We start from the raw sequence: 27,635 nt of genomic DNA, 5'->3' as shown, positions 1-27,635 counted from the left end.
GCTGAAGATGCATGCTAGAAGCAGTTGCCTATTTATCATTTCTTTAGCTCTGAGGGAAGCATCGAGAACAGCAATGCCTTGCAGACACTTACGGAACTCGGTCACTACACTGCATTTCCAAAGCAATTTCAGTTTAAACTAAGAGAAAACCCTTAAAACAACGAGGTGGGTTAAGGCAGACAGTGCAACAGATTACTGGTTTTAGGAAATACCCAGTTCTCACTTTCACATTTGAAGTCATCTCCAAACACCCTGAAAGGAGCAAAAAGCAACTTATAAACCTCCTCCTCTGTGTACTTCATCTCACTCACAGGTCATTCAAACCCATTAAAATAATGGAAATTTTATTTGCATGAAAAACTTGTTTACAATCAATAAATGAAGAATGAACCATTTGCATTTTCCTATCCCATGACACTTATGAAAAAATTTAGTAAATAAATACTTGTGAACATAGTAAGGTAAGGCAAAATTTAAGATAAAGCCCCTATCCGTTGTTCACAACTTTTGAACATGGCTCACGCTGCAAACAAGTGAAAAAATTCACTGAAGAACTTCAACAGGGTGTTACATGGGTAATTGAATCACGTCCTCAATCCAAAAACCCAGTGATAAGTAGTTCTGTGCCCGACCGTAGGCAATAACATCAGAAGGGTCAATCTACTCAGAGCAAAACTGTTTACTGTTAATACTTTTGATAGAAGCACTTTGTTAGTATTGTGCAATACGTTTATAAAAAATGGCTTGAAATTCCACTTATCAACCATTTGTAAAGTGCTACTATCAACTCCAAATCCTGCATTCTAACCCCTGTGTAACAACACTGAACGCACACAGCCCCCGGCATCCTGTCGGTTTGGATGGGCTTAAGAGCAAGGACAGTCCAGCATACAAACAACCAACATCACAAACCTACCGGTAAACAAATACACGTATGTAACTGTAACCCCAGGATGTTTTATCTGTACCCTTTCAAAAACAATCAGAGACTCCCCTTGGTCTTTCCCCAAGATCCGTACTGCAATATCCTAAACACTGTTACACAATGGAGAAAACTGGAATTGCAGTGTAGTATGAGTTGAGTACAGAGTCACTGTAATGGAGCATGCTTTTGTTTCGTAACAGTCTAGATCAAAGGGGTGGGTTCTGTCCCTCAATATCCATCTCACTGTTACTGGGTGGAGGATGAATAGGCAGAATATCCAGCTCGTCTACTTGGGGAGTAGGATGCATTACCACAAGCTGGTCCTGGGGTATATCTGCTGCTGCTGCTGCTAGATTGGTAATAGATTTGCTTTTCACACACTGAAAGTCAACATGTCGGCTCTTTCCTTCCTCCTTCTCCCATGACATCCGGATAAACGGCCTCTGGACATAGTTGTAAATCACCTCTGGCCTTCCACCTGGTCGCTTCTTCACTTTCTCTTTGTATGTAGGGTAACCTAAAAACATTGGAGCACAGCAGAAGTTAACATTGCTTTCTGGTGAAAGAAAACCCTGTAGTATGGGAAAGATGTGGAAACATAATGAAGACGAGTGCTTGTTTACCATCAGCAACCTGAATGGAAACATACAGCTGTGCAGTTCTTAATGTTATCTAAGCAAGAGCAACACAGAGACAGAGGCCACGCTACCACACAAGCTGTAATCAAAAAGGCTGCGATGCTCCTGATGATGCAGATATTTTCCCAAGACAACTCTCCCAGCTGTACAGGCAATGCCAGTTGTTCCTTCTGTGAACACTGACCTGGGAAGCACGAAGTGAGACATCAAAACTAGAGAGCAGTATCTCTGTCTAGTCTTGGGTTTGAATTCCCAAGCAGAGTCCTAGCACTCCACATTTCTCCCAACTCCCCCAGCTAAGAAAAATACAGTTTTAGACCAATCCTCTGCCTCTGCTCTAAGCAGCAATTTTCATTACTAGAACGCTGCACGTTACCATGGAGTGCAAGCATTAAGGTTTAGTCAAATCGTTGCCCTTAGTGTCTAAAACAAACGCCAGCAAAAATAATCTGCTATTAGCCAGCATTACAGACAGAAAGAGTTCTTGTTTAGTTTAATGGCATGTCAGTCGGGAGGCTCACGCTTTGCTCGCTTGAACTTTTAAAGCTCACAAGTGTTTGGGGCATTTGCTTTTAGTTGGCAAATTACAAACATAACCATGACAACTTGGTGCGTGAATGCTAGAAATCAGCAAGTGACAAAAGGCTGTATTTTTAAATATTTGGGTCACCAATCAGGAAGAAAATGCAATACAGAGCAACCCAGTTGTTACATCCATGATTAAAATCCAAGCCAACTAACCGTACTTGTCTTATGCAATGCCAGAATTGAGATTTTACCCATTGGCCTCCTCAAAGCACAAAATGCTAATTTCAGATTAATACTTCGCACTTTGGTGATGCATTTAATAGGTCTGCATTTCCTAAAAGAAAACATCTGGACACAAATTTTTCATTTCGAGCCCAGAAAAAGACTCCAGACCAAGAGCGGAACATACAAAAGCTGTAAAAGGACTCTAGTACTTCAAATGAAGTACAGCAAGAATAGACAAGATTCCCTGTGAAACTGAAAGGGAAAAGCATGAGATCCAGTCCTAAGATGCTATAAACCATGTAAGCTACTGTGTAAACCCTCCAACAGCTACGTAAGTTTTGTGGAGCAGCCAAAAGCCTGTAATCAGGTTTTCCAGCTGGACCAGTTGTTTATTGGCTACCACTCCCCTCAGCCATGTTGTCATCTACTGTCAGTGATGTCATACACCCTGCAAGGTGAATCACCCTTATATCTTCAACTGTACAGATGATCATAAAGCCTTACCTTCAATGCCCAATCGGATCTTCTTGAGCCCTCTTTCCTTCAAAACAGACTTGGCAACATCTCTATTTTCAATGTATTTGAAGAACCTGTACAACTTCGTGCTGTAAATAACTGAAAGTACATTTTAATGACGAAAAGTTATATTCAGTGATTCAGCTTTTAGCCCTACAAACATGGTTTCATGACTTTTTTTCACTGTCCTACTTCATACAACTGTTCATTACTCCAGAAGGAATGGAAAAAGACCTAAAAGCTCCTCAAAATACACAAAATGGAAATCAGAGAAAAGTGGCAGAAAGCACAGTGAAACTGGTTGGCTGCAACTGGTTATTTTTCTTATCAGGTTAGTTTTTAATACAGTTTTGATGGGATTTATTTTTTTTTGTATATTTAGGAACGTAGTAAGAGAACTCACAGACCACACTAAATACTCCCAATGCATCCTCAACAAAGAAAATTTCTTGTTTTGTTTCCTGCTAAGATGTAATTCCTACATATATTCTAGGGAGGGTAGGCATCCTTCAATGTCAGCATCCTCAAATGTCTTCTAACAGTAAAAATTAGCTCATCATTTTCATTAGACTTGAATAAAACATGCTCGAATGAAGCAAAATAGTAAATAGAACTGACAACAAAGCTAAGTTTTTGTGAAGCATTTGGATGTTATAAAGGCTTCATTAAGAGTGCTTGCAAATACATAAACTAGATGAGCACTTTTACTACTACCGAGTGGCTATGTGGAACCGACTTACTTTGGGAATACTCCTCTCCCATCTGAGGAGGGTACTCTTCATCCCAGTCAACAACATCATCATCTGTCAGCACAACGATGTGGCACTCCCGCTCACCACTTTGGGCACTGGCGACCATTAAGGGGAGAATCATTTCTTCGAGGTAAAACTCAAATTGTTTGCGAGCACCATCATTTGACAATTCATGCATGAGAGCACCTGGAACAACATGTTAAAAAGCATCGACACATTTAAAGTCCAGTAAAGAAACGAGGGCAGAAGCAAGAAACAGAATTCTGTTCGCTTTGCACTTTGCGTTATTTACTGCAGACAGCTGTAAAGACACCGTTAGTTCATCAGTTTAAATACAAACAAAACTTATTCAGATTTCTACCATGAGCCACAGCAGGAGTTCTAACTGACAGCACCGTCCTGCAGATATTCACATTCCACTGGATAGACGGTGGCTTGACTTCAAGTGGACTTCCTTGATGATTTACTGCCCCTCAACATGAGGAAGTTGTATGCTAGACTCTTCTCGGGTTTCCTCAAAGAAGTACTATTTAAGCCTGCTGTTGAAGGAGTACCGCATGCAACCCACTTTTCATAAGCAGTAGCTTAAAACCAAAGCCTCTCAAAATCCTCAAAGCATCAGCTGTGAAATCCTTCTGCAAAGGACAGAGTGCACCCAATGTGACTCAGCAGGCAACGCACTGTGAAGCAGTGACACTGCTGGTAAAGGCAGAGGTGCCCTGCACATATCTTATAACTGCACAGCCACCACAAGATCACAGCAGCCAGAGACATGGCCAGGTCATCTGAAGTGTTGGCCAAAGCTTTGGCTGTGTTCAGGGAAGACCAGCTGGACATAGGCTACACACTCAGAACCATGATGCACCACCAGCAAAACTACAGCTTTTGATAGCAATACAGCTTAGCTTTCATGGGCAGGGAGTTGAATAACTTATATTCTCCCTCTTCTACAAGATACCACTTAATGCTGGTGTATCCCAACTGCAGATACATCAACACAGCTTAACTATTACACACTTCCAATAGGGGCACTAAAATATTTGAGTATCACATATTTCACTATCTAAAACATGATTTCTCACAAGTTGCTTATCCATCACTGTTGCAGCCCTACTTTAAGGAAGAAAAAAAAAAAGAAAAAAAAAAAGGATTTTGTTCATATTACATCAGATACATTCCTTACTCCAATAAAGAAAAACCTGCAATTAGCCCTTCAGATATTTACTTAAGTTAGCCTATGCAATTTATTTTAATAAAGCCCATACTTACTGAGATCCCTGCATTTAATAGTGCTATACTCAAAAGAGATACAGAGATAGTCACATGCTTCTCTCAGCTCAGGAATAGATATCCCATCAGGACAGCGTATCACTCCAGTCTTGTAGTAATCCTGAATACAGTAAACAAAAAAAATACAATGCACTTAAATATTTGCTGACAGATACACTTCGGCCTCAAAAATGAAATTGTTTTTCTACAGTTAACCCTTCTAAAACATACAAGAAAGCAATATGCATCAAAAAACGTACTAATATTATAATCCACCTGTTTCTGAGATAGCTGCTTTCCAAGCAACAAGCTCTGGTGAGGACCATTTTCTAAGCAACAACTATTAATACTGATCATTTTGTTGTATATACACTGCCTGATATGTATTCTTAACTCAGCTTTTGATATTCCACTTTCGCTCACAAAGCAGTTTAACAGTTTTAGTACTTGCCCAAGAAGATACTTCCTTCTCAGACTGAAGACTGCTTGTCTCCCATTACCTGCAGTTAGTTAACTTCAAGTTACTGGTTCTGTTTTCCCTCATTTCAGCACAAGGGTTGAATATATCTAGACTAGGTCAACTAGATGCATAGGAGGTGAACAGATTAGTGGCAGACAGTATTTTTTTGGTTGGTTTCATGTGTTCTCCCTGGCTGTTGCACACATGTCTAGAAAACCCAGTGGGGTTTCACATCAAGATTCAACCCCCAGAGAACAATACCAAAAGCTAATCCACTATTTATTCCATCCACTAAGTCAAAATATTTAATTAAGGTTAAATCAAGAACTTAACATTTCTTAATACTTACAGCACGTGTCCTAACAATGCTTTTAGTACTTCTTCCTCCATAAAAACTCACCAGAATTGCACGAAACACAGTGGACCCAATTCCTTCTGCAACTTCATACTCTCCTTTTTCATTGGGACGTGTGAAGTTATGTTCTCTGCCTGATCCAAACATCCTGCTCAAAAATCAGAAATTTAGTTAGAACTCCTTCCTAATGTGTTGGGATTTTTTGTGTGAACCTTAAAAGTCAAAATGTCAAAAATAGTACTCAAATGATTTGATGTGCATTTTCTGACCACTTTTCAAGCCAAAACATTTAAGAAAATGGAAGTCTAACAGCTTAAAGGCTTGAGGCCAAGAAGCCATTCTCTTACCTCCTAGAGCTTTCTAGTTAAGCACGTTCTGCCCAGTGACCCGTGAGCTGACACTGGGGAAAATGGTTTTATAAATAGCTTGCATTTTAGAACAGTATTTCTATATTTTTATTAACCTACTTTTGAATTAGCAGAAGATAAAATAGGCTTGTGCCCTGAACCAATCCCCAAGGGAAAAAAACCTCAGCAACACACACAAAAAAAATCTACTGCATTAGCCAATACCATTTCCTTTGAGGCTGACATGAAAATGGAGACAGATTCACCACATAACCTCATTCTGATACATCACCAGTTGGTGACATTTCTGTTTATTTACGCATACCTTTACAGCAAATATACAAACACCTTACGTCAATTCTTTAATTTACTTCAGATTATTTGTACTTTTCTTTATCATCCACATAAAATAGTTTTTCTTTGTAACTCTGCCCCAGACTTCTCACAAAACAGGGAACCAAGGTACTATTTATCCTGCACAGTGAGTATTTAAAGCATGAAATCGCTTCATCATACATTTACCTATGCCTTGACAAATAGGTTCAGATATACATATTTAAATATTAAATGATTTGGTGTTGAAAGAAGTCCCATTTTAATAGGAAAACAGTCAGTATCCATGCAATCAAAGTATAGAATTATTTCCCACCTACTAAACATGCTGAATATGTTGCTTACTATAATTTCTGCAGCAAGCATTACACACAAGTAACGTGGACTTTCATTCAACCACTGTCCATTTGCAACATCAGTTCTCTCTGCTAAGAGACTAACATGTTACACTGGTAATGCCCATTTGACGTTACCCTGTTCTAAAGCATTTTAAAAGATATATCTGAGCTTGAACGCTGTCTGGAAAGGTCCATCAAGAAAAGAACACTATCACCAAAAACACCTACCTTCCTTTGTGCTGATTGGAAAAACATCTCTTTGCTCAGAAGTGTTTTATAAAGCAATTAGGTTAAAAAACAGAAGATAGCATAGGGCAGACTGAATACAGAAGTGATGCCCAGCATGAAGAAAGGAAATTTCATATACTCATATGAAGTGTTAATTTAGTTGTGAACTCCCATCTTTATGTGATGGACATCATTGGCATCTCTGCCAAGTAGGGAACTCTTTCACTTAAAGACCTTTACAAATTGATAATACTGAGTGATAACATCAAGCATTAGCAGATCAAATGTAGCAATGAGATCAATAGCTTTTTAAACAGTTCTTTTTTTATCTTCAAAAAAAAAAAATTATACCTACTGAATTACTCTTCTGTAGGTAAGGGACTAAGGAAATAGATACGAAAGATACAAACCTGCCCAACATTGTGTTCGGTTGTGCAGTGAAGATAGAAGGATCTACAACAAATCTGGTGTTGTCCACTATAAGTGTTACCCGTTCGGAAGTTCTTACATTCCGAGCTCCCTCTTTCCCATTTTCATACACAAACACCATTTCTCCACCAGCCTTGCAGCTTCCATCTGAACTTGACTGGCTACTGTTCCTGCTGCTGTTCCCCATGCTAATACTGGAACCACTAGGGGAAGTCTTCTGAGGACGAGGGCTGCTCGGTCGAGATGAACTGTGATCCTTTTCTCGATCTTAAGAGAGCAAGAGGTGAAGGGAGAAGAAAAACAACACAGACTTTTAATCTTACATAAGTTCTACGCAGCCTATGTGTTTTCATAAACATAGTACGGCAAACTGATAGACTTGTTCAACAAAAGCTATTCTAGTTAAAGAAACATTCAAAAGTAACTTCTTTTGATATAAGAATCTAAAGTTTCTGTCTAGCTATCATAGAACGGCTTGTGTTGGAAGGAATCCTTTCAAATCCCACTCATCATCCATTCACCATCCTTACTGTACTGACATCAAAGATTGCCCCAACCCACACATGATCTCTTAACTTGGCCCCACTGAACTTGAAGAGGTTCACACCAAAGCTTCCTTGTCTCCCCAAAGTCTTCATTAGAAAAAAATACAGCATTCCAGAATTGGAAAAAGCAGCTCAACGTAATGCAAGAGCTACACATCACAGTTTTTATTTAGTGTTGTGGTACCACCAACAACAAAAAAAAACCCACAAATTTTGTAACTTACATTAAAAAAGAAAAGTTTTTCCTTTCTACTATAATGCTAAATACCCAAACCCTACCAAGGGGAAATATTTCATCAATTCTCTTATTAGGAAAATTAAATCATTCTTGCAATTCATATTTAATAAGAATCACCATGTAAGAATATATAAGCATTATGATCTAGGGGAAAAAGGGCACACATAAGAAATCTGTATACTGTGGCACCAACAAAAATCATGCTTTCTATTGTATTCCTTTAACAAAATGGTAATTAAGCTTAAAAATTTTAATCCTGAAATGCTAAAGATTTGAACACACCAGAATGGTACTGCCTTGTTGGTGAAGTAACATTCCTGATGCATGGAGTGAGCTGAGACTCTGCTCTTTCATGGGATGAATCACGAGATCTGTCACTTGATCTGCGTCTGTCCCTTGATCTTTCATGTCCACCACTTGCACCATGGAGGCTCATTTTTGTACAGTCTACTCCTTTAGCAATACGAGATGAGGTGCTGAAAACAGAAGAGTTCAACATCTCAAAATGTCAGAAACATTATACATTCAAGTTTCAAAGACATCAAAACACATACATGGAGCATAAACTGAAGATTATTATTATCCACGTGCATTTTTTTCTTTGCTGTACTCATGCCTGCATTCACAAATGTTATCAATGATTTGAAACACAAAGTTGACAGCAAGAATTATCTGTTTATTGTTGCATCATCTACAAAGAGATGTTACTTGATCAGTTGGAGGCTGCCTGGCAAATCCCACTCAGAAATCCCTTCCAGAACAAGTCAGTCAAGCACAGCTGAGTATTTTATTTCGATTCTTACTGTTAGATCAAGCGCTGTAATTGAACGTTGTAATTGAACAATGAATTCGGAAGGCAGGGCTTGTTTTTTTCCTCCAACAAAACCAGGTTTGGAAAACGTTAATCAGAATACAGGCTTTTGGTATATACTTAGCTGCTTAATTGTTTCTTTAGGGTTTGCTTGTTTGTTTTTGCAACTTGCCCACTACAAAGGAGGTCAGCCTTATACCAGCTAGTGCATCAAAACATACCAGCCATGAGTTTACTTCTGTGCTTCCTTCTTCCAACTGTCAGTTACTCGCCAAAGGAACAATAGAGTAAGAGACCATAACTGAGACAGCACGTTCATGAAGTGTACTATCAAAGCTAAGACTCTTAGCACTGTCAGCAACAAGGACATTTGTTCCAAACTAGTAAATTTTAATTAACAGTTTAAGATTTTTATTTTTAAGACTGTGGTTAAGTTGCATTTCCTAAATTAAAGATACTGGTCCTATTTTGCAATTGGTTATTAAAGCTACCAACAAAGCCCCTCTGTTTCAAGGTCTGGTACTTTCAGAAATTGCCTAAAAATTAAACAGCAATGTACAAATACAAAAGTCTGTGCTGAATTTCACTGAAAATACTTCTAACTTTCATTTGTACTCTTCACAATGATTTTATATCAGCAGAGAACAGACATCTGTGTCCTTGCACCCCACCAGAATTCTTAAATCAGTTCTTTTGCTACTTGTCATTTAGGCACAGGCATGACGACACTCCTTGTTTATAAGAAATAAGGAACTTTCACGAAGCCCCAGGCACAGAGTAACTAAGACAGATGTATGGGCAGCTACAGGATCTGAAAAAGATGGGTCACCATTTCCCACAGGAGCCTCGATGCCCCATTTGCTTGCAGCCTGTGAATCACACGGCTTACCAAGAGACCGGAAATATCACTGCTAGGAATGTTGCAGAATTCAAGAACAAGAAGAGGTAAGAATCAGGACCCAGCTAAGAAGGGCACAAAAACTTTAAAAAAGCACCAACTGTAGAAGCAAGCAGAACATCCTCTTAAGTTACTTAAAAGTCATGACCATGAGGGACCTTGAAAGACTTGAAAGGTGGGCCCAGGAGAACCCAATGAGGTTTAACACGGCAAAGTGCAAGGTTTTGCACTTGGGCCGGAAGAACCCCAGGCATCCGTACAGACTGGGAGGAGTGATCCTTGAGAGCAGCTCAGCAGAGAAGGATCTGGGGGTCCTGATGGATGAGAAACTTAACATGAGCCAGCAGCGTGCTCTTGCAGCTCGGAAAGCAAATGGTATCCTGGGCTCCATTGGGAGAGGGGTGGACAGCAGGGATAGGAAGGTGATTGTCCCTCTCTACTCTGCTTTTGTGAGGCCCCATCTGGAATACTGTGTCCAGGTATGGAGCGCTCAGTACAAGAAAGACAGAGAGCTGTTGGAAAGGGTCCAGAGGAGGGCCATGAAGATGATCAGGGGGCTGGAGCACCTCCCCTATGAAGACAGGCTGAGGGAGCTGGGATTGTTCAGCCTGGAGAAAAGAAGGCTGCGGGGTGACCTCATTGCAGCCTTTCAGTACCTGAAGGGTACCTATAATCAGGAGGGGAGTAAACTCTTTGAAAGGGCTGGTAATAGCTGGATGAGGGGAAATGGTTTTAAGTTGAAAGAGGGAAGATTTAGGTTGGATGTTAGGGGGAAGTTCTTTACTAGGAGAATGGTGAGGTGCTGGAACAGCTGCCCAGGGAGGCTGTGAATGCCCTGTTCCTGGAGGTGTTCAAGGCCAGTTTGGATGGAGCCCTGGACAACCTGATCTAGTAAATGTGGGAGTTTGGTGGCCCTGCCAGGCAGGGTGTTGGAGCTTCATGATCCTTGAGGTCCCTTCCAACCCGGGTCACTTTGTGATTCTGTGAACGTCCCCCCGGCTCAAGTTTCCCCACAAGACTAAACCAAGAATTAAGCATCTAAGATGGCATGCTTCAGCTTCAGGTATCTGTGACTAATAAAAAGGGGAATGTAAATTAGAACAAAAAAGATATGATTAATCTTTAGTAGTTTACATTAGTGCTAAAATTGGCCTCAAAAGGGTATTAGTGCAAAACAAAGAAATATGTCCTTTGGCATCCCCCCATGCCATTTGAAGGAAAGAGCTTATATCCAACAAAGGAGAATGGTGCAGAGAGAATCTACTGCAATACTGTTTCCTGCCAAGCTGAAAATATGCTGCAATAAGACATGCATCTTGAAGTTGTGAAGTCAGCCAAAGGTCTACTGAACAAGGCAAAACAACTGCAAGCCTTGCTCATGGCTGGAAAAGCTCAGAATTATAGGCTAAGAACTAAGATGATTGAAATATATCCATTAAAATAAAACAGCACTTTCCACGGGGCCTTCAGTGCTATTTTGACTGGGTAAAGATATATGGCATTTCAGCACAGCTAATGCATCTCCCTACCTGTTTTGCTCCACTAATAGAAGAGAGATAATTCTGTATCATAAAAGTGAAATACGCAAAAGGGTGAGATGGGCAAACCTCCCTTACAAAGGCATCAACAATTTAAGAAAACCTTTGCACCTTTTCTTCCCCATATACAACTGTATATGAAATACAACCATTTAAGCAGGTATGAAATGATTACAAAACATCAGAAACGGTCAATTTGTAGCCCATAGTTACAACGTAACCCAAAACCGAGGAACCCCGTTTATCCATAGGAACTGATCAGTAACGTACAGCTGAACTTCCCTAGAAATGGTCACAGCCTTTCTGCCCCTGAAGCATGATGCGCAGATAGCAACCAACTGCCCCACACAAACGCACACGTAGCTGTCCGGCGACAAAGTACCTCAGCAAATCCTGATAAAGCCACATGTGATCACCCTTTGTTAACAAAGCATTTTGATCCTAGCCCTGATAATGCTTTTAGCCACGCTGCAAGAAACCAGAGTTGTGCATGTACCGCATTTTACGGTATCAGAATGTATGACTGGCCATTTCTGAACAGCCAAAGTGCTCTAGTTTCCTTAACTAAGGGAAATACAAGAGAAAATGAAACTGAACCTCTGTGAGGATATGTGAACCTATCGTGCAGTTTGGCAGTGCAGGCACAAATTACCCTTTAACAGGAAAGGCAATTAAAAATGTGTTTCTTAATCCAGCAAACCATCTTAAGCCGCATTACTCTCAAAGCGGTGATTCAGAGTTCACATAGCAGCGGGATGAACCCTGGTTAATAATCTCTCTCAGGAGAAAAACAGGTGCTACAGGAAGTAACCCTGAGTCAGCCAGAGCTCCGCGAGGGAGGGCTGGAGGTTCAGCTACACACCCACGCTCCCTCTGGGGCTGCCTTCCAGTACTTGAAGGGGCCTACTGGGGAGGAACTTATAAATAAGGGCATGCAGCAACAGGACACAGGGAAATGGCTTTAAGCTGGAAAAGGGTAGATTTAGACTAGATATTAGGAAAACATGCTTTACTGTGAGGGTGGTGAGACACTGGAACAGGTTGCCCAAGGAGGCTGTAGATGCCCCCTCCCTGGAAGCATTCAAGACCAGGATGCACAGACCTGTGAGCAACCCGGTCTAGATGGAAGTGTCCCTGCCCATAGAAGGGGGTTGGAACCAGGTGATCTTAAAGATCCCTTCCAACTCAAACCACTCTATGGTTCTATGAGACAGCATCATTTAATCATGGATCTTCTCTCATCTTATTAGCAGCCATTTAAGCATCAGTTTTAAAACTCATTGCTGTTGAATCACAATGCAGAGAAGAAATTCAGTGTATTTCTCTGATGTATTAAAGATGTACCTGACAGGTCTGCAGCTCTCTTGCTCTACAGCATGTACATACCAGTGAAACACAATATTGTTCAGATTTAAACTCCCTTGTTTGCTTCACTTATTGTAGAGCAAAGAACATAAAGAAAGGGACTTGGAGAGCTGTGTCATTGTATCAGGCGTTTTATCACCCAACAAAAAGGAAGGACAACCTGCAAAGTATTTTACTACTAAGATGCTGTAGAAGAAGTTGCTAATGTTCAAAGTTCAAGACTCCTAAATATACTTTCCCCCCCCCCCCCCAGTAGAAGATCTTTAATGTCATTTTCTTCCTCTCACAACAAAGCCACTGGGGACAGGTAGCAGTTTCCACTGGGAAATGCAAAGAACTGCATCACAGCAGCAACGCAAAGTCTGTTGGGTTATTTAATTTCATTAATTATTAAGTTAGACCAAAACCTTTGCTGTCTCTACATAGCTTTAAAATAATGATTTTCAAGCTGCTGAGACTTGCCAGGGCATTTTTACAGATTAAGTCCCAACCTTTGCTGGAAATTGGAGGTAACTAACCTGTCCCCAGTAATGCAGACAAACCGAAGAGTGCTCAAGTAGGGAGCTCTCCATTGTGTTGCTGCAGCTACCACCCCGATGGAAGAGGGAACACAAAAGCAGAGTAGCCCTTCTTGAAAGAACTGTTAGCAAGCACTGTGGTTCACAGACACATTAGGCAGCCCAGATACAGCACTCGTACTTCCCAAAAGCAGCGAGACACCGATAATTAAAATTGCCAGGAAGCCACTGGTCTTATGCAGCACCTGGCTGTCATGCTATATTAACTTGTAATGTCAGCCTACAACAGTGTTCTGGGCAGTGCATTATTTCAAGCCTCCAAGAAAAGTTGTTATAGTTTCAGATCTCTATTTCTCTAAAAGGAAATATTTGCAACTCCCAACTTTCAATCTATTTCCCACATGATTAACATTTGCATCTTGGAAGCTGTGGACAGAGGAACAAAAGCAGCATCTAAGCAAAATGTTATTCCTAGATGCTTGATAACATAACAGCACTTAATTCAAAACTAAGCTGGAAAAAACCCATCATGTAGGCTACCCATAGCTAGTTCACAGAAGCTTACCAAGAGATGGTTAATGCTGCCTTGCTTTGTCAATCACCTTCAAATAAAGCAGCCCTATGAATACTGGTGTACTCAGACAGCCTTCACAGACATTCAATATATTGCTTTTCCTGGCTCCAAAGGAGCACTGGGACAGTAGCATTGCACCCATTCAAGAACCTCTGATAAGTAAATGAGTTTGTTTTCCTATTGAGTCACAGATAAAAACAGCTCTGCCTTTGTAACAGGGAAGAGGCATTTTCTTTAAATGCAGCTATCTCACAAAGAAAACCAAATAAGCTCAAGGCTTTAAGGAAGCCTATTTAATGTGGAGTAAAGGAGGAAAGTACCATCAAAAGGGCACATATGTCATACCAGTATGCTCAGTATTTCTGCAGTAAAGGAAGAGCTTTCTTTAAAAAGTGTGAATGCCCTTCAATTTAATGATGCATCAGAGTCACTGGTGGAAGAAGAGCTTCCATTTGTCTTTATACTAACAACATATTGCTATGAATATATTACTAATGACTAAAAGAAGTCATTAAACTGAATTAATTTGACTGCCAAAACAATTAGCATGTATTCCAATAGAAAAAGTGTGCGTGCATCCTACTGAATACTGCCAAAAAACACATGATTTGTAAAACAGGCTTTTGTCTGCAGAATTATGGTGGTAAACTAATACAAAAGCCAAAGAAAACAGACATGAAAAAGCCATAAATCTAAATGTAAATGTAAAGGATTCAGCAGTGGATTATTTGTCAAGATTTTTCACCCTTTATCTTCTAGACCTATATGAACTAACTCCTCTTAACGTAAGAACTTAGAGCCAGTCCTTTCCTAGGATGATTCACATAATCAACACTTGTAGAACACAGATAAAGAGCTTTACATATACAGTAAGTACCAGCAATACTTCTGCAAGGCTTTAGATGAAATCAAATCCGTTCTGTTCCTATCACTAGGACTTACACAACGCTTAGGCCCCCCTCCCTCCCCCTAAGCCTGTTCTTTGTCAGCAGACACATAAATTGACCAGTACACACAAAGGACAGTACTCTCCCCTTCACTCACTCTGCTTCTGAGCATTACCCACAGATTATTCCTTTTAACAAATACGCACCTTTCTCTTGTGTCTGTCAGTGAGGAAACACAAAAGCATGGAAATAATTTGGGAATCAGAGCACAAAGGAATTCTGTTCCTTCCAAGAAGACAGCCCTGAAAGCCAGATCAGCATCCTTTGGCATTACTTGTTAAGTTCAGCATATTTGGTATTTCCATCCTCTCTTCAGTAGTTCAGCGCAGCACGAGCGAGCCTTACTTTTTCCTCCATCATCTTCCCCTCAAGGATAAGAGAGCGTAGCTCCACAGTCCATTCAGAGACGCACCCCCCTCTAGCTATTAATTCAGCTCAATTCCTCGCAGCCACTGACTCAGCCATGCGTAGTGCGATCCTGACGTCTGACCTCGCCGCCTCCTGCCAGCCCAACTCACACTCGCCGTCCCGCATCTCTGGGCGGCCATTGGGTGATGCAAGTGACAGGCAGCGCGAGGAGCGCGCGAGTGGAGAGCTGCTGGCTGCCGTGCCAGGCACCATCTGCGAAGCTATTTCTGGTCCTGCCAGCTCGTCGGCTTTCAGCACACAAACACACATCTCAAAAGGTTATTGCTAACTTTTGCTTGTCACATAGCTCATTCGTGTTCATCATTATCCACAATGCTCACATTCACGTGGTTCCAAGGGCATTTGATTTCTCCTTGTCGAGTCTGCCTGGATTTATGTTTGAAAGGAATTCACCTTTCACTGGGCTCACAAGCAGCTACAGCAATAAACTCCTGAAAACAAGATGCGCCCTCCCCATGTTTTAAACTGTAGACATCGCTTTTCAAGCAAGTACACAGTAGGAAATATCTACCGCCCTTTTCAGCAAAAGACCACTGCTAGAAAAAGGATATCAGAAAGAAGAAACACAAGATCTGTGATTAGAAAGGCAGGGCAGCATCACTCCAAACAGATGAGACTGTTTCTCCCACAAGACAGGAAAAATATTCTGTTTGCACCATTCCAGTCCCCTTAGCCAGTGAATCTTCTGTTCTTAGCAGTTCCCGAGGGTTCACACAGTGACTTTCCAGAAGCAGAAGAGCCATTTCAGTCTCGTAAGTCACTTCTTCTCATCAAAATATAAAAATCATGGAAGCCATGGCTATAAGCAGCCATATAGAAAACACACGAGAAAAGTCTCGGGCATTTTTCCCCCCCTCCAGTAATAGAGTCAACAAGCAGCAAGTAAAAGTGCAGATGTGCATTGGTTCTTTCAGCACTGGTTCTCTATATGTGGTCTTCCCATCAGAGCAGAACTAGTGTGTTTTTTTTACTTCAGCTCAGCTAGAAAGAACATACCATGGATATTCTAGTTCTGATTCTCTCAAAGCTGCTCAGCAGGTCAGGACACACACAACCATCAAAACCCTGCAAAAATAATGTCTGGCAGCCATGCTTAATGGGGCCCAGCCACCAAGAAGAAAGCCCTTGGGCAGAATCCTCTACTCAAACTGGGGAGTGCTACAGGACCTTCCTTCCCCCTGTTCAACACAGCAGCTCTGGAAACACATTTCCAGCTCCAAAATTCTTAAATATTCTTCAGCAAGCCCTATCGACCACCAGCAGTACATTTCTTAGTAATTCCATTCCACTTCATGAAGAAAACAACTATTAAAAACCCGATGTGTTCATTTGCCAAAGGGATTTTCCAAGCAGCAAGGAATTAGGCTAAAGAAACTGAGAAGCATAGTACTCTTCCTTGGGACTGGAAGGTACGTCCATCTATTAAAAATTATCTTCAGAAGTTCAAAGGAATCGCATGCAAACACTTAATGAACCTGTATGAAGCCTGCAGCATCCTACAAAACATTCAGTGGCAGAAATCACACTTGGAAGAACAGGACAAAAAGAATCTGTCCTGCAGCAGAAAACCTTATGCATTCTGATACCATTTCAGGGATGACAAAAAGAAACTTCTGAGGATGCTTCGTGTACTTACAAACTGCTGAGGCAAGTTGCACATTTATTCAGAACTCACGAATACATCCATCTCCAGCATGCAAAAATAAAATTAGCCACAAGAATTTTCAGCCTTCAGCATTTGCACAGTAACTAACCATCTCTGGAACATTTCTGGAAAAAGAAGTTCAATATTTTTAAAGATTCCGGAAGTTCAAGAGTCAAGAAAACAATGTCATGGCACAGCCACATTTTGGTCATTCACGCAGTAGAGCAGACAGGATTTCAAACCTAAGAGTACTTAAACAGAGTGAACAGCTATGGAAATACCAGTTGGTATCGACTGGAAAAGCAGCAAAGAGATTCAGGAAAAATCTCAAGAAGGAAGGAAGTTTCAGACAGATTTTCCACCGCTACTCTAGACAAAGTACTCAGTGCAACAGAATTAAAATGGAAGTCTTCCAACAGCAACTAAAATCCTTTGGAAGCTAAGAACTAACATGAGAAGCTAATAACCAAAGAAAAAAAATCAACAGAAAATACAAACCACAGTAACTGTCAATGAGAATGGTAAGCACTCTTTACTTGAACCTCAGCTGCTGTTCTGTCAACACTTGATTCCCGGAAGTTTTCTTCTATGTTACTTAGGTACTGGAATAAACACCAACTCAAAAGATTTTCATAATAGCTTGGACAAACAACACAGACTGTATCATTAGCTCACTCTGCTTTAACACCACGTAATTTCATTCCATCAGAATCCTTTGATTTTTTCTAGGGATCACTTGCATTGGTTTGTTTTCTGCTACATTGCCCACCTCAGTACAAGTAAGAAAGAGGAGAGAAAACATCACAACTTGCCAGACGTTTCAAGAATTCCATCCGATTCTCAAGCTAGAAAAAGACACATGAAGTTGTGTGACTGTTAAATATGAGCACTCCTCCGTAGGTTTTGCACAAGTCCTCTGCATCAAGGAGATGCACCATGAAAGAAGCAGGGCTCCACAACTCTCCTTGCTGCCACATAAACTAAGCCTTACACACAGGAGGATGGCTCACGCTCCTGGATTGTTTTCAACAAGCCTGGACAAATATTTAAGCTATTCTAAGAATGTCAAGGCTGGTGGATTAAACACCACAGAACATCAAGAAGTGGCAAACTAAACATCTATCTCAATATTAGTCCCTCATCGAGATTCATTATAAAGTTCTTATTCCATTATTACAGCTTTAAAACCTGGAGTATTTTTGCTTATGACAACAAGGCATGTTTTGAAAGTGCAAAGCAAATAAGAACTGCAGTAGTGAAACCTTCTAATGAAGCCATTTTCTTCCAGTTCCACCCTTAAGATTTGTCTTCAAAGGCATTTTTCTCACGCTGCATTTTTCAGACTTATTTCTCTTGAGAAAAGTGAGGAAGTACAATAACATGCCTACATTCCACCACACAAAGTCAGATAATTTAGTTTAGGCTTTTAAATAAAGTACACTGTTTTCCAATAACTTGATTTGATGAAGTAATCAAGGATCTCATAGGAACAAGGTAACAGAATATCTCTCCTTAATTTATTTCTTATTCTGTTATGACCTCAGACTATTACTTGGTTTCTTATTCACAAAGCTTTCCAAAAAGAATCTGCATTATCCAGATAAAAACTGATGTTACTTTAAATACTATCCCCCTACCTCATGTACTAAAAGCTTCAGCAAAATGTTGGCTGTTCAGCATTTTGCTGAGAACACCTACTATGTTTTGCCAGAACCAAGTAGCAGCAGTTATTTCAGAGGCAGTTATTTCAGAGGCATGCCTTTTGAGGGGTGAACCTTGAATTCAGACTAAATGAAGTGATCAAGTCTTTCTCAAAGCACAGGCCACAGACTTCCTCAAGTGAACTCCTCTCTGCATTAACCCTTTTGATTATGGGATGTACCTATAAATTTACATCCATTTAACTACGCACGGAGAAAGCTCCTTACAATTAAATCCTGCCCATTCCTTATGACGACAGTTTATGCAGTCTACAAAAGCGGCCTGTGTTTTTTGTTCCTAAATGCTTAACTCTGCATTTAGTAATATTAAGAATGCATGGTTGACTGCTCCTAGTTTATCTGACTGCTCAGATCATGTGCTGTTAACAAGTCCTTTTCATTATTTACTACTCTCTCCATCATTAGCCATCTGCACCAATATCAGTTTTAGGTTGCATCGCTTATCACCAGTCATGGGAGGCAGCGCGGGATCACAGATGAGCACCATGAACTACACTCAGCAATGAATCATCCATTTGCAATTACACTGTGACACTGATAGTGAACAGTCCCCAGTTCACATACAATACCCTCTAAGAACTACACTGTTCATTTGCCAATACCGCAACACATTTTGACCCTAAATAAGAAGGGCAGAACAATCACCTACTGGCATACAAAGCTGCATTTCATAGGCCCATACTGACCAGAAGCAGGAGCTCTGCATCAACCATTCCATTATTCCCTGTAAAGTCACATCTCAAACAGGCCTATAGTTACATGGGTCTCCCTAAGAGCCTTTTAATTACCAAAGCATTCTTTTTTTTTTTTTTTTCCTTTCCTCAACTATCCAACATTTAATGACAGAACAATAACCAACCATATTAATTGCTCACGGAATGCCTCAGGCAACACCGCAGTCCAGTTTATCTGAATCTATATAATAAGAACATGAACTAAGTTGCTGTTATTGAATGTTCTTAGCTCTTTCCCTAAAATCCTTACAGTGGAAAAGCTTAAAAAAAATATATCAGCAATTTCAGCTAGCTAACAGATGTTTTCAGTTATATTTAGCACTTCTAAAAGGCAAAAGTACTTCAAAGATGCACTTTTTTTTTGAATGCTTATATATATTTCCTGCACTGTGTTTCTTCACATACATTTGCTGGGTACCTAATAGTTTGGCTTAGATCATTTCTGGAATGCTTGATGCTGGAAAAATACTAATTAACTTCATTATGTCTTCAAAAAGCACTTAAAAAACATTCTTGCAGTGGGGGAAGCGGAGGCAAGCAAGCTCTGACAAACAGCTTTATAAAGAGAATGCTACAACATGTGACACTTGCATGCAAGCAAATATTAATCATCACCATGACGGAGTTGCAAGTATTTTAAGTATGCTGCTCAAAGGAGTATCAAAGTAAAAAGCAATGAACAGGAAGTAAATCCCAGTAAGCATCGCAGATATTTGGCCACTCAACCAGTATCTTGATATACACAAAAGGCATTCAGTTTAATGAGACAAAGATCCCACACACCACAAAGCAGATGCAAACACAGACAGGGGAAGCTGGCAAATAAGTTACATTAGGAAGCGTCTTTTAAAATAGTTAACCAGCATTTCTTTTCAAAAGAACCATGAAATTCATGACAGGACTTGCCACAACCAGATGCAGCAGCCTTTAGAACAGGCTTCCAATGCAGTTCTGAGATGCAAGAGATTGTATGCAGCACCTACCTTGAATGTTTACAAAGCTTACGAGGTCTATTATGCAATTTCCGATCCCAATTCTCTGGATCACTGGAGTTACTGTCATAAGGATGAGGCCGTCCTGCCATTCCACTGCAAGCTTCCTCACACTACTGCTCTCAAAAGCACACATGCAGCACTCACAACCTACATTAAGAGAGCAGTGTTTACCTTTTAAAAATTGCCACACAGGAAAATAAGACAATGCACATTTTAGTTTTGTTAGTTTTCAGTTTTAGAAATAGAAACCATAGAAAGTAGGATATTCTCAAGCATGACTTCAACGTTACACAGCAAGAATCTTCCACACATTTCGCTGATACCAGCACTAAAAAAATGTTTGCTGTAAGGAATACAGGTCTGTAAGTTTTGGTAGACAGTTTCAGTTTTGCCACACTTAATTCCACTGTGTCCAAACAGAAAAGTCAATGGGTATAAAACATAAGGCAAACATATCACAGCTTTCTTCCAAGTGGATGAAGAATTCCAAAGAAGATCCCAATGTTGAAAGGAGAGCAACAATTTTACAGTTTGAGGGGTTGCCCAAAAGGAGAACATAATTACCATTAAGAGTTTTATCGGAGCCTTTACTTCAAAAGGGGACCAACAGCAATTCTTAGAAATGTTCAATCCTGTCCAGTTTCACTGAATTTTTCAGAAAAGAAAAAATGTCACGGCAAAGTAGAGATCATTATAACCCAACCTGTGCTTTGACTGAGATCCAATTCTGTTTAATACCCACGATAGACAAATTAACTCCATAACTGTCAATTGAGACAACCAATCCTAAATATCTGGTGTTTAAGCCATACCCAGGAGTGGCACTTCTGTCAAGACAGTTGTGTACAGTAAACTGCTTACAAAAGTGGGGAAGCAGCCAGATGTAAACAGCTGATGGTAGTACAGCATCTGGAAAAATCCAGGAACAGATAGATACGATTGCCACATTTCTCTAAAGTCTTAGGTTAAATATTTGAGAAACATATTCTCCCACCCCCGTATTTAGTGTATTTCCATTACACTCTATGCAACTCAATCCTTTTTGGAAGCAAATCCCAAGGGAACTGGGGCTTTTCCTGCAAAACACTGCAGCTTCCCAGAGAAAGACATTTTAGTCATGAAAAGAGGAAAGCTCTCAGCTATATTTAGACCCCAAATTTTTTTATCACAGGACAATAACAAAAAAACAAGTTTCTTAAAAATATTACTTGCACAGTAGTTTGGGGTTGTTTTTTTTTTTCCCAAATCAAGTCCTACCAAAGAAAATAGATTTATACTATTTCCCAGGCTGAAATATTTTTTTCACAGCTAAAATAAGTAAACAGATTATCGATAGTATGCCCTGTAAATCCCCTGTGTTCTCCTATGAGCAAAATTAGGTACTTGCTTAACCTTTCGTCTTCAGCTTCACTGACTTGCAAAGCACCAGGCAGCTGCTTAAAGACTTCCAATGTTAGGGCTGTAGCATTTTACAATCTGCAACACAAGGCTGTTTCTTTTCCTGCTACATTTTCTATAATCCAATACACTTTGATCAGAAAACTAAGAAGATCACGTGTCCATATGAAGTCAGGAGAGGAAAAAAAGCATTTAATTATGAATTACAGCAGGCACTCAACTTTCTCATGCAAAAACAACAAGCATCAACTGCATATTACCTGGAAATTCAGGTTACCAAAACTTTACCACAGCACAGTCACTGTGTGATGACATAACATTAATGCAAATAGTTATAGCATTTGCACTCACTTATCACGCATGCTTAGATGTTTAAAGAAGTCTACAGCCTACTTCAGAGTGGAAGGATCATTATTAAAGAGCTAAGGGAAAGGAAGTTTGGTTTACCAAACCAGCATTGAGCTCCCTCAGCAGCCATCACTCAGAGTTCAAGTGCAGCAGGTACCATTCTCAAGGGCAAATAACACAAAAGATACATTTTTACCCTGGATTGAAACAAATTGTGCTCATTAGACTGAATCACTCCAGCGAGACACATTCTCTCTTCCCTCCCCCCCCCCAAAATAAATAAATAAATAAATAAAATGCTACTGTTGGGAACAACCAAACTTAGAACAAAGATCATTCCCCAAAGGGAACCACACAATTACCGGCCAGCAGTTACACTGCCTGGCAAGCCAACAATACCCAGGCGGCAAGGAAGGCAGCCACCTGCCCAGGCTCCCCAGTTGCCCAGCACCCTGAGACAGGCTCACCAGCACCTTGCTTCTAGTGCTTCTATCCCATCTATAGTCTTACAAACACGTGGACCACACTGGCTGCTTTTTCTGGAGCAGTGAATTTGTCTTCTACAAGCAAGGTCTCATTCATTTTAATGAATTACAAACCAGCCTGTGAATTAAACTTTGGCACTGGAAAGATATGTAAACAGGCTGTTATTAAGAGAACTGCAGCTGCAAGGACATACTATAGCCACTTTTAGTTCTTTTACGCCGGCTGCCTTCTCCACATCTTTCATGTAATGGAAGTGACAAGAGTCAACATGAGGGCATAGTTTCAGATGCATTTGGATAAAAAAAGATGCTTTAAGTAGGATCAGTACCTCAGCCTGCTTTGCCTATGCAGCACCACGCTTAAGCCACTACAAATAGACGACGAGAGCAGAAAGGACCAAACTGGACCGCCCCTCCTAACCTACTATATTTTCTTTTTCCTGCTATATGTGAAAAACTCATGCAAACATGCAACAACCATTGCTGCGCTCAACAGGAGCTACAAATAATACTTCTCTAAGAAATATTCTGCTGCAATGCAATCTTTTTTCTTGATGTTATCGATAGCACTTTTGAGCTGATCATAAACCAATGTGTTTATCAATTTTATTTCAAACTTTGAAACACACAAAGCCATAAAGTTATTAAATTAGATCATGTATGAGAAATTGGTAATGACAGCCTGAACCTCTGATTAATCAGCTGAGGCAAGTGTCAGGTCAGCTGTGGGATCACAGGTGAGAGTAATTTTGCTGTGCTCCCAGAAAGAGTGGAGCCTGACTCCACCTCCTCTAGACCTCATTTAAGGGCTGACCACCACTAAGGCAGTGTCTCTTGGAGATCATTCCCTGGTGGAGATTGCCTCAGCATTTCCCAGGAAGGAATCCATATTGGTGAGTTTTTTCTTTGTAACCTTTTGAATATCTGTCACCATCTTTGTATCATTTCACCTTACAGTTCTAATTGAAAATTCACTTCAATTCTGCAAATTCAGAAACAGAAATGCTTCAACTGTGGTTCAAGTTATTTCTTTTTGTTTGGAGGGGAGGGGAATAGCTTTGTATTGGCAGCAATATATGTAGTTTATACTAAAGCAAATGCTTCTAGCAGAACATTCAGACCTTGGTTGTAATACAAAAAGTGCTGGAGGGCACTGCCCAAAATACCACCCAATGCCTTTCAAGAAATCAAGCAACTTCACCTGAAACATTGCTGCTGATAAAAAGGCACCAGGAGCACAGCAAGTGAAAATTAGATCCAAAAAGCCTGAGTATATCATAAAACTTTGTTGTATTGGCTAGACTGTCACCATTCTAATAAGCAGTTCTCTAGGTGCATAGTTTTCCTTACCCAATGCTGGAAAATCAACACAGGGAGAAACACTGAAAAATGGTACTTCTGTAAGTCAGGAAGCAGACTTGGATTTACAAAGCTTTCAGCACAGGTTTAGAATTGCTACCATCAACTTGAAATCCTCACTAATTCAAGGAATTTAGAGGCTACAAAGACACAGTAAAATTTCAGAGTCAGCCACGTTATATTTACTGAGGATACTTGGAAGGCTGCAAAACTCTATAGTCTAACTAAAGAGGATAATTTAAAATAGCCCTAAAGTTTTGAAGCCAAAGCCCAAGAAGCAGTCTTCTGTCCCAAAAACATAACAAAGAACAGACTGCTCCATCTGAGAATACTAAATACAACATTAAAATAACTAACACCTCAGCAGGCTCACAGGCATCCAGATTTAAACATCAGTCTGAAGGTTTTCGTCAAGTGGGACAGGTTTCAGCAGCTCATCAGCCGTAACCAGGTCTCCTCAGCTAGCTACTCTGTAAGGCTGAATGAGGATCCAGTAGGTAAGTCACCAAACCTGGCATTAGTTGTGAGAGGGCAACTCAAAACTTGAGATTCTTCAGACTTTCAATGAGAAGTGATGGTGCTGTTCACCTCCTCTAATCATAGTCCCAACAAAAACTAGCTAACAAGTAAGATTTACCAGCAATGCCAGCACAGTGATATTATAATCCTTCTTCAGAAATGCAGTTCAAAGCATACTTGCAAGCACCACCTATCATGGAAATCCATACCTGCCCAGTCAGTTTCTTGCAAACCACTGCAGACAGCAGACACAACTCAGATGTGTACAGTAACTCTATAAATCCTCCTCACAGAAACGTCAAACTTACAAGCTCAGAAACTTCCTTTGCAGTACAGCACTGATATTCAGCTGGTAGGTCAAGCTTCTTTTAATGAGTAAGAAGAGCAAACAAAAAGCCCAAATCAATAAAAACAGTCACATTAAGTTGATGCTTCTATTTCTATAGCTCCATGAGTAACAGATACTCCGTGACTATCATGCAGGCTTTAACTTTACAGTCACACTCCCTTCAGGAATTATAAACGTCTATCTGATACCATAAGCCTACAAAGCAGAAGGCAGGTGATTTTTCTCCCTTCTGCATTCAGGTTCAGTAAGTAAAGTCAGCCTAGGTTTATCTGTAAATATATATATATATATAAAATATGAATATAATATGTATTTTATATATATATATAACTCTGAAAGGATTGAGCAGCTCCGACACAAAAGCAGCATCCTTGCTAGCTCTGCAGGACCAGAAGCAGCAGAATCTAACTTTGTGTGGCTGCAACCCCCCAACCCCTGTGGCCTACCAGCTTAAAAGTTACGTGCATTTACTGATAAGGAATAATACTAGGCCAAGATTTAAGGAATGCTACTAATGAAAGCTGTATTGAAAAATGTCAGCTCCTAATGAAAATTTAATGTTTCTGTACACACACAGGAGGCCTCGTTCTCAAGCATGCAATCAAAGAAAGCATACAAATTAGAACCAGGTGACAGAAAAACCAACAGTGATGACATCTGTGACTAACGTAATAAGCAGCGTCAACCACACATGAACCACTTAACCATTTTCAAATACCAGTGTGCCTAAAAAGGAAAAAAGAGCTCCAATGGGTGACAGGAGAGCTGCTTTGGACTGCTGTCTTCCTGGCTCTAAAATCTGGGTGAAAGAACAAATGCTACATGTTGAAAAACTTGCTAGAAGAACAGCCTCAAACAGCATCATAGGTAGATGTCAGTGATGATCACAGATAGGACATCATAGAATACAATGAGTTTTCGAGACAGAAATGGGGCAAAGCTAGATGTAATTTTAGCAGATTTGGAAGATTTATGTATCTGAACAGGACAAAAATAATCTCTGTGACATTTTACAAGAAAGACATCAAGCTGAAGACAAATCCAGTGAACAAATACAGTGGAATGGTTTCCAGTAATTAAAGAGAAATAGTCATAATCCACACAGCTCAATTTGGCTGCACTTCTTTTTAAGCTATATGAATGAGTTCCAGTTAACCTCCACAAGATGATGCAGGGACAGATGTTTAGTTCAGAGAAGAAGAAAATGAGTGTGAAATGTCAGGGTAGGAATTGTGACTAGTGTGAAGGTGGTAATTTGAACTGTATTTCTGAGCCACCTAATCCAACAGCAGATTGAAAAGAGAAAAGGAAGGTGCTCTAAGGGAAAGGCAAGCGATAAGCACTACTTAAATACATCACTCCAGATGATTCACAAAGAAAGAGGTGAACAAAAATAAGAACAAAAGGAGATAGTCAAGAGGTTGCTGAGAAGCATGAAGCATGTTGTTGGACCCGTGAAAGCCAGCCAACAGGTAGGGACACCAAGAGCAATGCTCATCCATGGCTGCAGACTGCAGGCAGGCAGCTGGAGGAAACAGCTGCTGGAGGAAACAGCTCTGGGCAAGGCCTGAGATGGAACTGGATCCAGATTCTGAAAGAGCTCTGGAGTGAGATGTGAGATGAGATCAGAGATAGAAAGGAATACGATGTAGAAGCAAGAGCGAGGAACAAAAACGACTTCAAGAGAAAAACATACAACAATGGGCAACTGTGACATACTGCTGTGCAACGACGATCGCAAAAAGAGAGATCTTTCTGCAAACAAAACACGGTTACATGGCGAAGAAAGTTCCAACAAGGTATTTACCTCATAAAACCATTCGAACCGAGAGGGCTTTGCTCAGAGAGCTCAGAGGTAAACGCAGCTGCCCGGCAGCCCTATGCGACACGCCGTTTGGGCACAGCCCTTAAGCAGCTGCAGGTGTTACCGGTAAACGCCACACGACCGAACCGAGCCACACGCAGCGCTCAGCCCGCGGCGCGGAGTAGAGCCGTTCCCGCGCCCAGTACCCCACAGACCCAAGTACCGCTTCGGTCCCGGCCCAGCCGCGCCGCGGGCACAGCCCAGGCGCCGCGGCTCAGAGATGTACGCCGTCATCGCTCGCACCCTCCGATCGCAAGGAGAGAGCCGACAGCTCCGCATGCAGCCCTCCCCCGGGGCCGGCTCCGCGCGGTCCCGCCGCCACTCACCCGCACGACGCCTCGACTCGGCCTCCACCCGCCGCTACCGCCGCCGGCCGCTCAGCTCGGGCCCGGCAACCGCCTCCTCTCGCGAGAGCCGCAGCGACGCGCAGAGGAAGAGACGGGGGCGCTCGGATCTCACGAGACTTGAGAAGGAGAGGGTGGGACGAGGCGCGCGGCGACGCCGTTGCTAGGGGAGGGTCGGCGGCGCGAGGCGGCCGTTGCTGTGGTGTCCCAGGCCGGGGCCGCCTCAGGGCTGCCGTCGCCCCGGGGTCGCACCGCACGGTCCCCGTCCGAATCTTGATCCCCGTCCGAATCCAGATCCCGGTCCTCGTCCCAGTCCCGATCCAGGCCCCGGCCGCTGAAAGTGTGCTGCCGAACGGGCGGAGCCTCCGTGTGCTGCCGGCGTGCGGGCTGAGAGGCGGTGCTGGAGAGCGAGCGCCGCCCGCCGGGGCTGAAGAGCCGCTCCCGCCTCCCGGCTAAAGGTAACCGGCGGCGGGGCTGTAAGCGTTCCCGCGCAGAGCGGTGCTGAGGAAACGCTGCTGGGGTGGCGTTCCACAGTGGCGCAGAAATGCCGTGCCCCGGTACGGGCTCTGCTGTGTGCTGGAGTGTCTCAGCTGCAGAGATGACGGTGAGCTCCGTGCAGGGAGAGTCAGCTGATCCCGAGCCGTAGCTGGATCTATGCCTATCAAGCG

General features: G+C 41.4%; 2 protein-coding genes across 6 annotated transcripts in view; one reads left to right on the top strand and one right to left on the bottom strand.

Moving 5' to 3' along the window:
• Positions 1–4: 4 nt before the first annotated feature.
• BTBD10 (BTB domain containing 10) lies at positions 5–27,126 on the bottom strand. 3 transcript variants are annotated; one of them, XM_072338527.1, is made up of 9 exons: positions 26,950–27,084; positions 20,290–20,448; positions 8,409–8,602; positions 7,325–7,610; positions 5,714–5,816; positions 4,854–4,974; positions 3,573–3,770; positions 2,821–2,931; positions 5–1,442 (listed from the first exon to the last, which is right to left on the bottom strand). In XM_072338527.1, exons 2-9 carry the CDS (start codon positions 20,388–20,390, stop codon positions 1,132–1,134), a joined length of 1,425 nt encoding a protein of 474 aa, XP_072194628.1. In that variant the 5' UTR covers positions 20,391–20,448; positions 26,950–27,084; the 3' UTR covers positions 5–1,131. The 3 variants fall into 3 exon arrangements, with proteins under 3 accessions (XP_072194628.1, XP_072194629.1, XP_072194627.1); XM_072338528.1 differs by lacking the exon at positions 20,290–20,448 and having other exon boundaries at positions 26,950–27,126; XM_072338526.1 differs by lacking the exons at positions 20,290–20,448; positions 26,950–27,084 and adding an exon at positions 14,924–15,532.
• FAR1 (fatty acyl-CoA reductase 1) overlaps positions 27,118–27,635 on the top strand; it is a 66,817-nt gene continuing 66,299 nt past the window's right edge. Inside the window, exon 1 of one of the 3 annotated variants that reach the window (XM_072338524.1) lies at positions 27,118–27,425. The gene's annotated coding sequence lies outside the window, so the exon portion shown is untranslated. The other 2 variants (XM_072338525.1, XM_072338523.1) reach the window with 2 other exon arrangements.

The sequence above is a fragment of the Excalfactoria chinensis genome, chromosome 5 (assembly GCF_039878825.1).
Source record: "Excalfactoria chinensis isolate bCotChi1 chromosome 5, bCotChi1.hap2, whole genome shotgun sequence".
Lineage (NCBI taxonomy): Eukaryota > Metazoa > Chordata > Aves > Galliformes > Phasianidae > Excalfactoria > Excalfactoria chinensis.
The sequence above is the reverse complement of the archived record's forward strand: the minus strand, read 5'-3'. Positions and strand labels throughout refer to the sequence as shown.

Coding starts and splice junctions, on each gene's coding strand:
- BTBD10 (XM_072338526.1), bottom strand. CDS start 15,048: ATGCCAAAGGATGCTGATCTGGCTTTCAGGGCTGTCTTCTTGGAAGGA. Junction 5,817..7,324: donor CCGAACACAATGTTGGGCAG/GTTTGTATCTTT, acceptor ATTTTTGAGCAG/GATGTTTGGATCAGGCAGAG. Junction 1,443..2,820: donor GATCCGATTGGGCATTGAAG/GTAAGGCTTTAT, acceptor CAATGTTTTTAG/GTTACCCTACATACAAAGAG.